This window comes from Jatropha curcas, chromosome 10 (assembly GCF_041381405.1).
Source record: "Jatropha curcas cultivar XTBG-Jc1 chromosome 10, XTBG_Jcur_1.0, whole genome shotgun sequence".
NCBI classification, from domain to species: domain Eukaryota; kingdom Viridiplantae; phylum Streptophyta; class Magnoliopsida; order Malpighiales; family Euphorbiaceae; genus Jatropha; species Jatropha curcas.
In genome coordinates, this window is record NC_143160.1 from 22732808 (window position 1) to 22751926 (window position 19119).

General features: G+C 32.5%; 1 protein-coding gene across 3 annotated transcripts in view; it reads left to right on the top strand.

The window, feature by feature from the left end:
* The first annotated feature begins 10811 nt into the window (after positions 1 to 10811).
* Positions 10812 to 19119, top strand: part of LOC105635545 (putative LRR receptor-like serine/threonine-protein kinase At1g56140) — a 31339-nt gene continuing 23031 nt past the window's right edge. The window contains exons 1-2 of one of the 3 annotated variants that reach the window (XM_020679882.3): positions 10812 to 11218; positions 12396 to 12583. In XM_020679882.3, the coding sequence (XP_020535541.1) occupies positions 11186 to 11218; positions 12396 to 12583 (221 nt within the window). In that variant the 5' untranslated portion in view covers positions 10812 to 11185. The remainder of the gene's footprint in view (positions 11219 to 12395; positions 12584 to 19119) is intronic. The other 2 variants (XM_020679881.3, XM_012218610.4) reach the window with 2 other exon arrangements.

Sequence of the window (19119 nt, forward strand, 5' to 3'; positions counted from 1 at the left end):
TCTAGAGAATATAAGAGAAAAATTATAATCATACTTATTCTATAATCTATACTATATTTAATGTAGAAATAGGAGAGTAAATAATGGGATTTCTGATAGTATCTTTGGTGAAATTAAAATATTCTAAAATAATTTAGTCATAATCAATTAAAAAATTTTATCTTCCAAAAATATTTATAATATTTAATCTTAATTTTAAATATTTGATTAGGAGAGAGATAAGGATAAGGAAAAACTATTAAAAAATATAAAATATTTGATTGTAATTTAAAATATTTTGATTAGGACTACATTTGATTTTTTTTTTTATTTTTTACAATTTGATAGGATTTTTTCATAAATTTATTTTTAAATATACATCTACACATAATTAAGTCTTCGAAAATTTTTAATTTCTTAATTTATTTGTTAAAACAAAATTTTATTTTTAAATTTCTATATTTTTATTTTTCTACAATTTGGTTTATATAAAATTAGGTTTAGGGGTTGGGTTGAACTTTATTTTGAGACTACTTCATTATATAAAATAAATTTTTATTTTTAAATTTCTATATTTTTTAGAGCAAAGTGTAATGTAAATAAACATTGTATTTATTTAATTTAAATAAAAACTTATGTTTTAATATTATATAAACAAAAAAATTAAACGAGTAAAAAGAACGAGTATAATAAACATGCAATGCACGTCATAAAAAGACTAGTAAAAAATAAATAAACGAATAAAGAACAAGTGTTGTAGGCGTAAAAGCAGTGGTACTGTCATCTCGGTGGAAAGGAGCACGAGCAGAGGCTTGGACACGGTCGAAGAGTGTTTCCGACTGCAAGTTCAACTAAATTCATGTTACATTTTGACACGGGTGTGTTATTTAGCACGACATGCATGTGTTCTTCTCTGAAAATCTATAATTTTGCATTTCAAAAGTCCTAGAATGGTTGTGCTAATTAACAGCCTCAAGCCGTGCAACTCCGAATTTAGTCCGTTTCACCACAAAATTAGTTAAGTTCGGTTCATTTAAATAAAAACTACAAAGAAAATTAATTAAATTATTTTAAAGCTACGAAATAAATTAAAAAAAATTATTGAAATGATAAACTAAAAAAAATTGTGGGTTGCCTCCCATTATTGCTTTATCTTGACTTTTGAGAAGTTCATCAAATAACAGCTTTCGCCAATAGTATGTATCATGTAACATCACACTTGGGTCTTGGTTGAAAACGCCCTCAAGATTGGCTAGTTCAGGAAGAATTATGCTCATCTTATCAACAATATGAGGCTTTGGATGATGAACTTAGGGAAAGAACTGCATTAAATTATGGAGAGCACAATTTATTGAATATGGTATCATTGGAAAGAAAGGATCTTTTAGTGGTGTACGTATAAAAACCATTGATGATCTCAAATCAATAATTTCAATTATTCCCTCATCCACCAATATTATTTTTTGCTTGTCTTCATTTAAAATCTCACCCGATGCCCCTTCCAATTGTACCTCACTTCTTCATAGTCATTAATAATTATATTTGGAGGCAAGATAATGTGATTTGATTTGTCTTCAAAGGAGCTGTATTCTTCATATGTAGGCTTTACTTCTTCTAAAAGTGCAACTTCCCATGAAGTTTCCTCATAATCTAACTTGCATTCCTTATCTTAAGATCCATTAGCTGCCATAGTTGCCAATTTCCCTAGTTGTACCTCCAAATTCTTCATTATCTTTTGTTGGATCTTAAAACTCTTGCAAGTTTCATTCATAAATTTCATGTGAAACTTAGAAAGTTCCATTTAAGATTTAGTGAGGACATCAATCAAATCCTTAATTTGATTCTTCTTTGTCTCTTCATCCTCAAAATTAGGAGGGTATTGGTGATTCCAAACAGTGAAGGATCCCAATGCCAATGGTAGTCAAAATCTGCCAAATCATTTAATATGTGAAGTGCATCTTCATAACTGCTTTCTACAAGGTGAATACTGATTGCTAAAAATCTACTATCTATCCAACTTCTTGTTTCTTCATCTAATGCAAAATGGAATAAGAAATTGAGATATTTATTTGTAAAATTATGATAAGGAAATCCCTCCAATAAATTGTTAAATCTTGCCTAAGTGACATAAAATGGCTCCGAATGTTGTTGACTAAAACTTGCGACTATTTATTGATGAAACATTTGAAAATACTTCAGAAGAAAATAACAAAAGTAAAAAATCAATAAAGTAAAGAAAAATTACAAATAATATAAACAAACATTTCTATTAATAAAAAAATTAAAATAAAAATTATATAAATTAATAATAGGTTAATTATTATTGATATTGGTAATGTCAATCTCCAGAAACGGTGCCAAAAACTTGACAGGGAAAATTCACAAGTGCACAAAATCGCAATAAGTAATAAAAAATGAGTAGAGTATCGTTTCCACGAAGATTGTATACCAAGTACCAAAATTATATTAACCTACTATTATCTAAACGACATAAGAACAATAATCGTAAAATACAAGAAACAAAATAAAGCATTGATAAAGAAATTAAGCAAGTAATTTTTGAAAATAAATCAAGGTTCAAAGGTTACTAGGGATTTTGATTTCACTTACTTCTATCTAATTTATCCTCTTAGTTTGATAATCAAATTTAATTATTCAAGAAGGAGAACTAATTCTAAATCACTAATAAGCTCTCTCGATGTTTTATTAGTTATTTTAACCCAATTCAATTATCCATCTCTCATTGGCGCAACCAAACATAACTTTCGAGTCAGGATTAATGAAATAAGGCCTTTAATTTTATGAAAACCTCCCACAAGGGAAACCATCTAGCTCTCACATTAAGTTATTATTCTCATAAAATTTATTACTATGTTCATATCAAAAACCCTTTTCTCAATAGTGATTAATGAAAGAAATTAATCCAAGGAGAAACTTTATCTGGAAGCATTAAGATCAATAATAAACTTTACTTGAATAAGGAAAATAAAATCTAGTATTATAAATTGGAATTGAACTTAAGCTACATCATATCCTTGGTAAAAATATTTAGTTCGACGTGGTAAATAAATTAAACTGAATTAAACTTGTAAATAATCTCATAATGAAAAATAAACAAGAAAAAAGTTCAGAAATAAAAACTAGTCGACAATAGATTTGAATGGCTTCCTTGAATCTTTCCACCAACTTGAATACTTAAAGTCTTAAAGAGAGAAACTAACAGTAGAGAACAAGAGAACAAAAGATATCAAAAAGATGATATATCCAATGAATCATAGCCATGGCTAGTCTCTCTCTTTATATAGACTGTCTGGAATATCTTTGGATTTGTTTAGGAAAGTGAATCTCTATCGAAGAAGAAATCTTTTTGAGACAGAAAACTGTTTAGACTTTATATTTTTTTCCCAATTAGGATTTTCTAGTGTCTAAATAGGACTCTATCTTGATAAGATACGTCCTATAAGATCTTCACGCAGATTTATGGAGGCAGCACGAGTTTAATATGTAATCTTGACCCAGGGTTGAACTATGCAGAGTAGCAAAGGGGTGCTGGGTAGCACGGCCTGGACGTGCTTCTTGCTGAATGTCATGGCCAAACTTTTGCTTTTTTAATCATCTTTTGCACTTTTGGCTGCTTTCCTATAAAAATCCTGCAAAATTCCTCAAGATCAAATGAAGTATGATTTAAGGAATCTTTATTAAAGACATAAATAATTCTAACTAAAATAAAACAAAATATATAAAAATTAAAAGAAATGCTAAAGAAAACTTAATTAAAATAACTATAAAAATATAACCTATTAATAAGCTAAGTTGATTTTAAGCTAACATCATTACAAACGCAGAATTCAAGGTATTTTAAATAAATTACTCAATAATTTAATTCAATTTATACTTTTTTTTTGCATCACTTAGTTTATATTGGATAATGTATTATAATTTCGTATTCGTTAGGTAAATTATATAAGGAAAGGTTCAATTTGCCCCTTAACTTGGGTCTAATATACAAAAAGCTCAATTTTGAGCTTTTTGTCAATTTCCTCCGAAACTTATATTAAAATGGATAATTAAATCAAATTTTGACAGTGTATGTCACATTATTCCTAAGTGTGTACCAACCCTATTTATTCTAAAACATCTCTTTCTCTTTCCTCTCTTCTCCATCGATTTGTTGAAAGATGAAATCTCTGCAATTTCTTAAGCCTCTCTTCTCCATAGATTTGTAGAAATATGCACTTTTTAAAACCTCTTCCTGACTTTGAACTCTCATCTTACTCCCCCACTTCAAATTGATATATCTCTCTCTCTCAGTCTCTTCTATTTTCAATTCCCAAATCTTAATCTATATCAATACAGTTTCTAGATCCCTTTTTTACTTTCTATTTCTTTGTGATGATTCTTTATTCTTTGTTTTTTTTTTTTTTGTCTCGGCCCGTTAAGAAATCGCGTTTTGTTTAAGTACTTTCTGTTGATGTAAGTAGAAATTGATTTTATAAGGAAGTTATGGCTACTGATTCCTCCCGTGTTTTCCGCTGTCTCCTCTATTATTTCTTTTTTCGAGTTCGTTCTCTCTTACAGGCCACAACAATAATAGTCTTGGCCAAGCTCTAAAAAATATGAGCTTTGACTCTACCTCACTTTGGGATTGGAGGGAAAGTTGTATTCTTACTCTTTAATGGAGCATAGAAATCACTTTGTATCATCACTGTTAATATTATCTGCAACAAAGCAAAAGAAAAATTAGAAAAAGCAGAATAAATCTCGAAAAGAAAAGATAAAAAAGATCCAAGAATTACAGGGCGATAAATCAAGAAATACTAACAAAAAAAAGAAAAAGAAAAAATTATATTCAAATCAATGAAATATAGAGTAACAACTCCAATTGGGTGTAAAGAAAAGAAAACAAAGAAATAAAAACAGGATAAATCAAATATGGCATAAAGCTTCAAGAAAAAAGAGTAGGAAGGAATAAGAGTGAATTTAGAGTTTAAAATTTTTTTATTATTTATTTTTGTTGTTGACCACGTGTAGCTCACTGAGCTAATTGTCCATTTTGGTACAAGTTTTGGAGGCTTATTTTTACCCACTTTCCCTCAATTATATGTCATATTTTTTAACTGTCCCTGTATTTTAATTCGTCACTTAAAAATATATGAATTTTTATTAGAATAACAATACCACATCAAAAATTTTCTCCTTTCCTTTCTCCTGCATTTTTTCTCTCCTGCCCACAAAACCTCCATCAAATCAATTATACTCTCTTTATCGTGTTTTCGTCCATTTCCTATAAACACAAATTAAATCAAATCAAGAACATTAAAAAGAAAAAAAATCAAAAGAAATTATAAATAGAAGATCCATTTGATTTACACAGCAAGTAGCCTTTTTTGAAAAAACCAAAACTCTATTTTTCATACATAAAGATAAGAATCTTAAAGTGCAACAGAGCAAATTTATTGAAATAAGAGTAAGTGAAAGTTGATTACCTTCAAAAGAATTCAAAATCAACCTTATTGGCTAGATTTTGATATAAATCTTGAACTAAAAAACACTCTTCCTCTATCAGATTCTCTTCAAATACTTTTCCATCTTTATTACAACTTTCTTCATATTATACCCATCCTTTGACATTCAAAAAACCAACAATTACATCAATTTTGATGGTACAAATTAAATGTAATAGACTAAAAAAATATAACAAACGAAGAAAAAATAGAACAAAGATGGAAAGGGCACCAAAAACAAGGGAAAGGGAGGTTTAATCGGTGTTTGGAACTTTGAGTTGTTCCTTAGCCATGGCTATAGGCAGGGTTTGTGATTGTGAATCACGCAATGGAGATGAGGGATGGTCTGATCGACGAGCCTTACTTGCTCTGTTGTCTCGTAAATTCCAACAAAAGCAGTGATGGTGAAGATAGATCAGAGCAATAGTTTAGATTTACTTTAGTGAAAATAGATCTCTTCTATCAATCGGCTGCTGCAAGTGAAAGGGGGCAAAGGAGAGAGAAAATTACAAAGTAAAATAGAGAGAGAAAATTACAAGTTGAAGAGAGATAAAAAATTTTAAAAAATCTGACTTGTTATTTTTTTAAGTAATTATTTATCAGTGATAAGTGTCAATTTTACGGTATTTAGTAGAGTTTTTAATCAGAAATTTAGCAAATTTTATCACTTTGATTTATTTTTACTTCATTTCAAGTATAATTTTTGTCAAAGCTTCCTTGAACCTTAATCCACTTGATTTTAAAGAAATTTGCAAGGTTTTGGCACAGAAAAGAGCATTACGAAGCAAAATACTCAGGCTCGAGCACGCCCAGCCCGTGCACCTTAGCACGCCCGTGCTAAAACTAAGGAAAATCAAGTGGAGAGTCAGGGGCTAGCATGGCTGGCCCCTGTTACATGGCACGCCCGTGCCCAAAAGAACCTCAGGGCGTGTTTGCCTAGCACGCCCATGATAAGATCTATCTTGGAAGGACAGAGCCTAGCACGCCTTAGTAGTGCTAGGGCGCACGCCCGTGCCACAAAGACTCCTCTGAGCGTGTTGCATAGTACGGCCCGTGCTCAACCATTCATAGTTCCAGACTTTAGCACGCCCTAGCCGTGCTATATGGCACGCCCGTGCTTTGAAGGTAGAACTGACTTGAACTAAAAATGCAAGCCAATCTTTTTCTCACATGGGCTCGCCTCAGATATTTTCCTAAACGTGCTACACAAGATCTAAACCTAATTAGGAAGAGAAAGAGTCCTAACTAAGAAGAAATCCAAGACCTAAACAGTCATGATCTCCTAAAGAAGATTTTGTACTTAATAAGGATTCTATTTCCTAAACGGAGTCAGATTTTCCTCCAGGAGGTCTATATAAAGAGGGGAGCTTTTCATTGTGAAGATATCTCGAATTGTAGTAATTTTCTACATAATTCTCTCTCTCTCAAAGATTTCAAGCATCCAAGATTTGTGCCAAGATTCAAGGAAGCCATCCACATAGCTGTTGCCTAGTTTTTATCTCGAAACTCTTAATCTTGTTTTTCTTTTCATTGTTCATTACTGATTATGAAGATTTATTCAAGTATTACTGAGTTTTATTTAATTACTATGTCTATCTAAACTCTTATACTAGGGATTTGATTTAACTTAATTCGATTCCAATTTATAATATTAGATTTGCTTTTCCTTGTTCTTATTATAATTTATTATTGAACTTAAGGCTTCCAGGCAGAGTTTCTTCCATGGATTGATTTATTTCATTAATCACTATCGGGAGAAGGATTTTTGATATGAAAAAGGTAATGAATTACTTGAGAATAATAACTTGATGCGGAAGCTATATGGTTTGACTCAATGGAGGTTTTCATAAGTTAATGACCTTAGGTTATGAATTCACAAAACAACCATAAAACTTAATGATTTAATCTATGTTTGATTGCGCTATTGGAAGATAAGTAATTAAACTAGATTAGAATAGCTAACAATACATCGGGAGAGCTTGTTAGTGATTTTAGGATTGTTTCTCCTACTTGAACAATTAAAATTGATTAACAAACTAATAAAATAAATTGGATAGAATTAAGTGAAATCAAATTCCCTAGTAATTTTAAATCCTTGATTTCTTTTCACCTAAATTTTGTTGTTTGGTCTCTTTCTGTTTATTTTCAAATTTACTTTCCTTCTAACAAATCTCTCGTATTGTCGATTAAATAATAATAGGTTAATATAATTTTGGTACTTGATATACAATCCCTGTGGATACGATACTCTTTCACTCTATATTACTTGTTGCGATTTCATACACTTGCAAAAATCTCTGTTAATCAGTCAATTAAATCCACATCAGCAAATTACCGGTAGTTGACCGGACAATTGGTAAACATATTTTTTATGTTTTTAAGTAACAAATTGAAGTATTGGGACAATTAAAAAATATGGGGTATATTTTAAGGACAACGGTGAAAATGAGTTAATTTTGGAGGAATTTGACAAAAAAAAAAAAAAAAAGAAAAAAGCTCAATTTTGAGCATTTTATATATTGGGTCCAAGTTCAGGGGATAAACTGAACATTCTTCCATTATATAATTATTTTAGGAAAACTCAAATATTAAAAATTCATGACAACTATATTATTACCCATTACATACTAATTATACATTAGTTTTTTTTTTTATATAGTTTTTCAGGTAATAAATGTAAAAATAAATCAATTTTAAATTGTTGAATTAACATCTTATTGTATATAAATACTTTGAACAACTATTTAAAATCATGTGTCTTAATATCATAATATGTATTAATCTATTTTTCATGTTTAACATAGTGTTAATCTTTTTTTTTTTTTTCTCTTCTCAACTAGACAAGGAAGTTTAATTTCTCTTCTTCCAAACATCAAATCGAACCAAATAAATCACATCGCCATTAAAATTTTAGTTTGATTTGTATTTTTGATTATTTGGTTCGGTCTCAGTTTTTCAAATCACCACTTTTAATTTGGTTTGATTATTGCTTCAAATCGAACTAAACGGACCTACTAAGTTATAATCATGTTGAGATGATATTTTGTAAGGGGCACGCTAATGTTATTAACCCTATCCAAAAACTTCTACTCTTTCTCTCTTTTAATTTTTTAATCATTTTTAATAAACTTGGATCTGTTGATCTTATAATATATTTATTTTGGTTTTTTTTATTGTTTTTTTTCTCTCCGTATTTGAAGGTTTTTGTCCATTCTTTTGTGAGGGTTTATTCTAAATAAGAGTATAATATTTGATTTTATTTGGTTAGAAACCATTGATATTAATTTATATATATATGGATCTTCAATCAATGGAGTCATAGTGTGGCACGTTCCTCTATTTTGTAATATTTGATATTATAACTAATGAATTATATTTTTCAATATATATATTTATTTATTTGTTTGATTGATTAGATAAAATTTCGCAATTTTAACTTCAAAATTATAAATCTAATTGATCTTTTAATTCTTTTTAATTTTTTTCAAATCAAACCAAATCATTAATTTTTCAACAGCGTAATTATACATCAGTTTGTGGATAGCTTACGTGATTCATGAATACCCTTGGCTGCTTATTAGGATATTAGTTACTTAAAATAAGGGAAAATTACGATTTTATTCCCGTATTTTCCTAAAATGACTAGTTTTTTCTTATATTTTAAAAAATACACTACTTTTTCCTTGTGTATTAGCTTCAGTGAACTGTTATACCCTTATGTTCAAATTTTATACCTTTTTCGTCAAATAATTAATAAAAAGACAAGACCCTTGTTTTAAGAGGATTCCATCACTTACTCACCTAAAAATACAAGGCATAGTTAGTTTAATGATGAGTAGCTCTGAGCACATTACAATTGCTTTAGTAGCTATTTTTTCAATTTTCAGGGGCCTTTTACGTGGAAAAGAGGTTGAAATAAGAAGTGAGGAAGCACTGGAGACGTGATTAATCAGTGTTGCTCTTTTTAGTGATAGAGTTTTTTAGATCGGAGGGGAAACAATAGTCATAAAATAATTTACTTGCAGGACTGGATGTACGTGTTTCGAAGAGTTGGGTTCTCAGAGCCTTACCTAGAAACATACCCAAAAAGCATTTTTCTTCAATTCAAAACCTTATTAAATATCATCAATTAATTTAGAAAAATCACCACCAAATTGAGCTGTCATAATAAGTCAAGACTTAGGAAGCCTTTAGCCCAAAAATGGTTGATCCAAGCCCACAAAGTATGTAAATACCTAGGGCATTCTAGAATAATCCCACTCAAAGATATTTTATGAAATATCTACCTAACTCTAGAATGTTCCTTGTAATCTAGACCATCCATTTTTGTAAGCAAATCTTAGCCGTACATTAAGGAAGTGGAAATGCCTATAAATACCACCCCTCCTCTCATTTGTAAGAACCAAGCAAAAACCAATCCTGAGGAAGGAATAGCAAAAACCAATCCTATAATTCCTTTCGTGAAGCTTTGTGAAAATCAATATTATTATTTGGTGTTTTGTGTTAGTATTATTTTGGTTTCCTTGAGCTTTGTGAAAATTTGCTTCTTATTAATACAATATTATTTGGTGTTTTGTGTTAGTATTATTTTGGTTGCTTTTCCCATTATTATTTTTGATGTTATAAATTATTAATCAATCTTGGAATTTATTACTGCGCCGATATCCAACAAACCTTACCCACAAAAAGAGTTTAAAAAATTGATGCAATTCAATTCGAGTTCATGTGAATAAGCCAAAGTAAGATACAATCAAGTGAAATAAAATTACCAAATGGGTAAGGCTTTTTATGGAGGAAAGGAAGATAAGCCAAAAAGGGAAGAAAAGAAAATCTCAGGATTCTTGTCAAAATCCAAAAAATCCATAAGATTTTATGAAAATAATAATGAGTTTCGATTGATACTAAGGAAAAAAAGGCGAATCACAAAAAAACACAAACAATTTGCAGGGAAAGAAAGAAAAAGAAAAGGAGGAGGCGCTACAAAAATTTGAAGAGAAATTTATAATAGAAAGATGAATAAGAAAAGAGAAATTTCTCATGTAATTATAGGAAATTGTGGTACAAAAACTCTACATCTTACCTTTGACTCCCGTTTTTGTGGTTGACAAACAGCAAAATTGTTGAAAAATAGATGGGAAGGCATACCAGTTTGAGGGAGGCGAAATATAGGAAAAGAACAGTTTATTTTTTAAAATACAAGGATAAATTAATTATTTTAGATAAGATACAGAAATAAAATTATAACTTTTTTTTAAATAAAAAAAATAATAATAAAATAAAAATAATAATAATGATATGACCTTCCAGGTCGGAATCCTCTCTTCCATGCTAAAAAAAAAAAAAAAACAAAAAGATACCATTGTCAAAGGAACTAAGGAAGTACAGAAGATATTAATTAATCTCCACTTACAAAATATTTGAATGGAGATCGTTCTAATTCTGGGCATTAAAACCTTACAAGAAAAGTCTTTCTAGTGAGCTCAGCTCATAGAGTTTTTGAACATTTTGGAGTCTATCTTTTATGGTTACCCATCTGAACAAGTTATTTCTGTGAAGGGCAGAGATAGAGAAGAAGAAGAAGAAGAAAACGAAGACAGAAGAAAAAGATATGGGCTTGCATGTGAAGCCAAAACCTTCTTCCTTAGTGTTAGTTCGTTGCTGGTTGTGCCTCTGCTTCATTTTTCTCTCACTTGACAGTTCCAATGCTCAAAATGCTACTACGGACCCAGCTGAAGGTACCATTTCTTCTCCTTTTTTTTTTTTTTTAAAATTTTAATTAGTAGAATTCTTGTAATAATCTTAATTTTGTGAAGTATTTTGATGAAATAGACTATCTAAGTAATTTTTTTTCAACTGAAAGATTGCTTCTTCTGATAGATTAGTTTGACGGGTGGAAATGAATGGCTTCTGAAGGTGAATTGCTCTGTTGTGATGTTTAATTGCAATCATTTGTGATTCACAAAAGAAAAGAAAAAGCAAGTCTTGATTAGAAACCAGTTCATTTGCTTAAAACACTTGTCTTCTGTATTGTAAAATTCAAAAATAATCTTTACATTAAAGTGACGATGTACCCAACAAATTCTTCCTTGAATCTGAGAAAGGTTATTGGAAATTTTATTTTCAAAAGCCAATCAAAAATTTCAGCTCATATTTGGAACTATTAGTTTTGAAGATCAAAAACTGAGAGAGAGAGAGAGAGAGAGAGAGAGAGAGAGAGAGAGAGAGAGAGAAAGAACAGTAGTGGTTGCCTGGTTGGTGAGATAGGACAAAGAGTTAGGGGTGTCTGGTTCATTGAACTGGGACCACTGGCTCAACGAATTGTTCAGACTGGAACTGAGACCTGAACCAGACCCTAAGGTTCTGGTTCTGTCTTGTAGTCTCAACAAGGGCCAGTTCCTGCACCAGTTTTGTTTGGCTTTTTTTCCTCATTTTGGGACCAGAACTGGTTTCAACCAGAAACAGTTGAATCCGGTTTTGATCCTAAAGACTTTGGGAAAGGACTAGAACCTGAATCAATTCCCTGGTTTTTGTCTGATTGGGTGTGTGCCTTTCCCAATCGGTTCTGGCACGGTTTTATTCTGAAGTATGCTGTTTGGCAGGCCTACTAAGAGCATCGAGACTTGCAAAGTTATGAAGGGATTTGGTTTTCGTACATTGATGAATATTAATTGGGTTAATTATGATTGAGAAAATAACTTTAGGTTTGTTTATAGTGTTATGCTAATGGAATTTTCCTACCCTTAAAATTTTACAATTAGCCTTTTAGAGCTCTAGTTGAGAGGTTTTAATTTTTTGAGCTTTTCTTCTGCTCCTTCTTAAGGAATCTTCTGGTTTTATTACTGCAGCTATTCTCTTGTAGTGCTAATTCCCTTGTTAATTAACTTTACATTGTGATTTTGTGTGTGTGGTGAGACAGTGGAGGCACTGAACTCAATATTCAAACAATGGGATATTGAATCAGTGCCATTGTGGAATATAAGTGGAGAGCCTTGTAGTGGATCTGCTATTGATGAGTCTGAGTTTGAAGCTCCTGATAACAATCCTGCTATCAGATGTGATTGTGGCTACAACAATGGTGCTACTTGCCACATAACCAGATTGTATGTCTCTCTTTCTCTCTTTTTGTAATATAAATACTGAACTTCTGGTCCAATAGCATGCATTTTGAAATATGCCATTCACTCTTCATTTTGGTAATTTGACCTTTCAGAAACTTTCTGAAATAACTCAAACATAAAATCAAGAAAAATCACTAGAGAGAGTCTGTCTATTTTAATGATAATTCCATATTTAACTGTTAACTTCTGTTTTTTCTAGAAAAATTTTATTAAGATACTCCCTTTGTCCCAAAAAATAAGTCGTTTTTGGTTTGTTATTTTGTCCCAAAATATAAGTGGTTTTGTGTATTTCAAGAAGTAATAAATGATGTTTTGCCAATGTAGCCCTTGTTTACACTAAATACAATAAATACTTCACAATCAATTATTGGTTTTGAGATAAAGGATAATTTGGTCAAATTACTCTTGAGTTTGTTATAATCTAGGAGAATTAATTGTTTTCTTAATCCTTGTGCAAAAATCTTAAACAACTTATATTTTGGGACAGAGGGAGTATCATTTATAAGAAAATTTCTTTATTTGTAGACCACTAATAAAGTCAGCCAAATCAAAGATTATTTGACAGCAAAAGCTTGAGCCAGAATTACTGGCCAACCTGGTTGAGCATCTTGGTTTTGGCCCACCAATAGCTAGCAATTCCACCAAATGCTGACCTGTGAGCCAAAAGTAGGGCCACCTCTTCATAAAATTAGTGAAATTTAATGTCCTATTGTTTATATGTTTAGAAAAATAGATTAACAGGATTTTTTTTTTTTCTAGATTATAGAGAAAACTAGTATTTAATTTTTTGGTTTAAAAAATTTCTTCCTTTTTTTTAATAATTGTTGAAAGAATATTTCGTATTTCTTTTATTGTGTGTTATATTTTCAATCTCTACACCACTATATATATAAACAAGATTGTTCCAATATAGGAAATAATCTAAATAGGAATAAACCTAAACTAGGAAAGAAAATATTGACTTTAATTACAAAGATTTCAACACTCCCCCTCAAGTTGGTGCATAGATATTACTCATGCCCAACTTGCAAACTAAATGATGAAATAGTTTGCTATTCAAACCCTTTGTGAAAACATCGGCTAGTTGCTCTTTTGAAGCTATATAGGAGACATTTATAAGGCCTTCTACTATCTTCTCTTTTATAAAGTGACGATCAATCTCTATGTGCTTAGTCCGATCATGTTGGACTGGATTATTCATAATACTGATGGCTGCTTTACTATCACAAAACAAGGATATATTTGTTGTTTCAACCAACTTTAACTCTCCCTTTAATTTGCGCAACCATAGGAGTTCACATATTCCCTGTGCCATAGCTCTATATTTTGTTTCTGCACTGGACCTTGCAACAATGGCCTGCTTCTTGCTTCTCCATGTGACAAGGTTTCCTCCAACAAAAACACAATATCCTGAGGTTGATCTTCCATCATCAAGGGAACTAGCCCAATCCGCATCTGTATAGCCTGTTATTGTCAAATAGCCATGTTTAGAAAATAAAAGTCCTCTACCAGGAGCTGATTTTAAATATCTTTAGAATTCGATGCACAGCTTCTAAGTGAGACTCCCGAGGATCATGCATATACTGACTCACTAAACTGATAGCATAGGCAATATCTGCTCTAGTATGGGCAAGGTAAATCAACCTCCCGACCAATCTCTGATACCTGCCAACATCAACTGAACTTCCCACTCCAGCTTGAAGCTTATGATTGGCTTCAATAGGTGATTCTGCAGGTTTACATCCCAACATACCAGTTTCTTTAAGGAGATCAAGGATGTACTTTCTTTGAGAAATAAAAATCCCTTTTTCTAATCTAGCAACTTCTATCCCAAGGAAATATCTCAACTTTCCCAAATCCTTAATCTCAAACTCCCTAGCTAACAAATTTCTCGAGTCATTTCTTCTTCATTATTTCCAGTCATCACGATATCATCAAAATAAACAATAAGCAATGTGATCTTACCTTGATGATGTTTAATGAACAAAGTATGATCAGCATCGCTCTAAATGTAACCAAATGAAAGCATAGCTTTACTAAACCTTTCAAACCATGCCCTTGGTTATTGCTTTAGCCCATATAATGACTTCTTTAGCTTGCAAACTTTTCCTCTGGTCTTGTCATCATGAAATCCAGGAGGAATCTCCATATACACCTCTTCTTTCAAATCACCATGTAGAAAAACGTTTTTAACACCAAATTGATGTAATTCCCAGTCAAGATTGGCTGCACAAGACAATAAAATTCTGATTGTATTCATCTTGGCTACAGGGGTTTCCTGGTAAACAACTCCATAGGTCTGATTGAACCCTCTTGCTACCAATTTGGCCTTGTACCTCTCAATGGAACCATTTGCCTTATGTTTAACTGTGAACACCCATTTACATCCAATTGGCTTCTTTCCTGATGGAGGAGTTACAAGATCCCATGTCTCGTTTTTTGCCAAAGCTCTCGTCTCTTCAACCATTGCAGCCTTCCATTTTGAGTCCTGTAATGCCTCTTGCCAATCTTGCGGTATAGAAACAGAAGAAACAGACAAAACAAAGGCTCTATAGGAAGGGGACAGAGCATTATAGGAGATGAAATGGGAGATGGGATGTTTAGTGCATGTTCTAACTCCTTTTCTAAGAGCAATAGGAATATCAAGGTCATTGTCAGAAAGGCTGGAATCAAGATTAGGATTAGAATCATCAGGAATTAAAGAAGACTCACCAAGTTCTTGTTCGGCTGTATTTTCAGAGCCTGAAATTGGAGAAGACGGTCGATCAGAGGTCTCATGCTCCATGGTTGTATCTGTATTAGTCCGCCGTGTGTAGGTTTTCAAATCAGGTCTATCCAATCTTTCTAGAGGTTTGGGTGGTTGTTCTCTCCTACTGTATATGTCTACAGGAAACTCCCCCTGGAAATGAATGTCATCCATCACCTCTTCCATCTGATATTTCTCCACCTGAAGAGGTGATTGGGAAGGAAAATAAGACTCGAATTCCCGAAATGTAACATCCATACTCACAAAATATTTTCTAGAAGGAGGATGATAACACTTGTATCCTTTTTGAGTAGTAGAGTAACCAACAAACACACACTTCAAGGCTCTAGGATCTAATTTGCTCAGACCATTTTGATGAACAAAACAAACACAACCAAAGACTTTAGGAGGTACAATGTAAGAGTTTTTTCCTTGAAGAACTTCTAATGGAGTTTGAAAATTTAAAATACGAAGAGGCATACGATTGATAAGGTAAGCAGTGGTCAAAATAGCATCGCTTCAATATGGTTTGGGTAGATTCATAGTAAACATGAGAGACCTAGCTATTTCCAATAAATGCCTATTTTTCCTTTCGGCAACTCCATTTTGAGCACTAGTATTGACACAACTAGTTTGATGTATAATACCATTAGAATCTAAATAGGTACGAAAAACTGCATTCATGCATTCAGTACCATTATCAGTTCGTAGGATTTTAACATGCGCATCAAACTGAGTACAAATCATTTTATGGCAGTTCTGAAAACACGAAAAAACTTCATTTTTTGTTTTCATCAAATAAACCCAAGTCGATTTAGTGCAATAATCAATAAAGGTCACAAACCACCTATAGCCAGAAAGAGACATTTTTAGTAGGAACCCATACTTAGAATGAATAGTAGCAAAATGAATCAAGCTTTTATTATTAATTGGAGAATAAGAATGCCTGGTGTGTTTGGCAAGTTCACAAGCATCACATACTGATTAATCGAAATCACACTTAGGAAATAAAGTGGGAAATAAACGTCCTAAAACAGAAAAAGAGGGATGTCCTAATCTCCTATGCCATTGAATAACTTCATGGGAAGGATTTCTAGAAGTTCCTAACAAAACTTGACCGGTACCCTAATTTGAAAAACGACAAACGTCATCCAATAGATAGAATCCATCGCGCACGCTACCACTGCCAATCGTTCTCCCCGTGTTCAGTTCCTGAAATATACAATGAGTAGGGTAATAGGTTACTTTGCAATTAAGCGCTTTTGTGATTAAGCTAACAGATAACAAATTAATAGGGAATCTAGGAACATGAAGAACAGAGGAGAGTTTAATATTGGAAGTCCAGCTAATAGAACCTGTGCCAGCAATTGGTACTAAGGAGCCATCCGCAATGCGAATTTTTCTGTGCCTTGATACTTAGAATATGTGAGGAAATGTTTTATAGAGCTTGTTGTATGTTTATTTGCTCCTGAATCTATAACCCAAGAGGGTTTTGCAATTTTTGCAAGAAAGGTAAGAAAAGCATTACCTGAATTAACAAAATTAGAAGCTGCAGTCTGAGTTGAGGAAGAATCAAGCTGTGACAACAATCGTTTCAGGGACTGAATTTCCTTATTAGAAAAGCTACCAGTAGTAGATGTTTCCTCACATAAAGCTCCACCATCAGATATGTGTGCCTGCAGTCTAGAAGAACTGACCCGCTTTCCTCCACGCCCTTTAGATGGGCGTCCATGTAATTTCCAGCAGAACTCCTTAGTGTGCCTGTTCTTACCACAATAGTCACAAAACAATTGATCTCTGTCTGAAGAACCGTTCTTGGCAGCTTGTATATGTTCTCTTCTAGAATTAGCAATCAACCCTGCTTTATCAATTGTAGATCTGTGAACCATAGCTTTCCTCCAAGTCTCTTCTTGTTGTACAAATGAATATGCTTGTCGCAAGGATGGAAAAGGATCTCTTCCAAGAACTTGGACTCGAATCTGATTATACTCGTTGTTTTGGCTGGCCAGAAAATCATACACACGTTCTACTTCAATCAACTTTTGAACTTGAGTGGCATCATCAGTACATTTGGCTTGAAAGTCTTGGTAATAATCTAGTTCTTGCCATAACCCACTAAATTTAGCAAAATACTGACCGATAGTCAGATCTCCCTGCTTGTTTTCATGAACTTTCTATCGCAATTCATACCTCTGAGCATAGTTTCCAGTTTGCGAATACGTCTATGAAGCGGCATCCCATATCTTCTTAGCTGTATCAAGAAGCAAATAGCCTCGGGATATAGTTGGCTGCATAGAATTTATTAACCAAGACATAATAAGAGAATTCTCAGATTTCCATTTGTTAAGCCTGTATTTGTCGAAACTGGTTTAGTTGCGCCACCATCAAGGTATCCTTGCAAACCTCTTGCTTCAATGAATAATAAACAATACCGAGACCAAGCCAGGTAGTTCGTTCCATCTACCTTCACCGGACTAATCTGCAGAGAGGGGCTCTCTGAGTGGAAACCCATATCTACCTTTTTTTCGTCACACATATTGTCAGAAAAAAAAATTTTAAGCGGCAGTGGCGAAGAACCAGCAGCGGTAGAAATAAACCAAAAAAGGAAAAAAATTGCAAAAAAGCAAAATTGGTGCTGAAGGACCAGCAACGGAAAATCACCAGATCAAATCGAGGCCGCCGGAGCAAGAAACATCGACGAAGCTTGCCGGAAATAGCCGCACGCGCCGGCGCGTGAAGAACGGCCAGAAGCTTCTGGAGGCGCGTGTGCACACGCACGTGATCGGACTGCGACGCGGCTTGGACGGACGGCCGATCGGCGGTCGCGCTTCTTTCTGAGCCGGGCGGTGATGATCAACTCCTACTCCGGTCGGTACTGTGTGTATGTCAGTCCACTCGGAAACCGAAACTGTCACCGAAAAAATTCATGGCAATGGCTTGATACCATGTTGAAAGAATATTTTGTATTTCTTTTATTGTGTGTTATATTTTCAATTTCTACACCACTATATATATACACAAGATTGTTCCAATATAGAAAATAATCTAGATAGGAATAAACCTAAACTAGGAAAGACAATAAACCTAAACTAGGAAAGACAATATTGACTTTAATTACAAAGATTTCAACAATAATTTTAATAAAATTTCAAGCTCATAAAAAAGAAAGGAAGATATGCATAGGCATACATCCAATTAGCATATTGCTCTAGCATGTTTAATTGAACCCTAATGGTTGTTGACCACAACAAAAATTTTCTAATTCATATTTAAGTATATATAGAAAAAAAAATAAAGTATTTATTGGCCCATTTATTTTTTATCTATCATGAACATTATTATTTTCCAATGTACACTTAAGGTTAGGAAATGATTTACAACTGTTGTTTTTAGTATAGCAACAAAATAACATAAAATAAATATGAATAATATCTGTAACGAGTAAGTTATTTCTGTGAACCAAATAGTTTTAACATGTAAAACTACTGATGATGGCATAACTTTGCATTTTACAATAATCGTAATCATAACTAGTGAGGAGCCAAGAATTGTGTTTATTTGCGACAATGTGGCCCTAACATTTATTTTTCATTTAAAAACATATTTTTCCCCTTAATTCAAGGATAAGATATAGAAAAAAATAATAAGAATCTTACGATTCATGACTTTTGCTTTACGGGTTAGGCACTTGACTATTGTGTTACTAATTCAGTTGCTAGTTGTTTTTTAAATTATAAAATGCATTTTCTTTTCTCTATTTGATGTTTGTTTC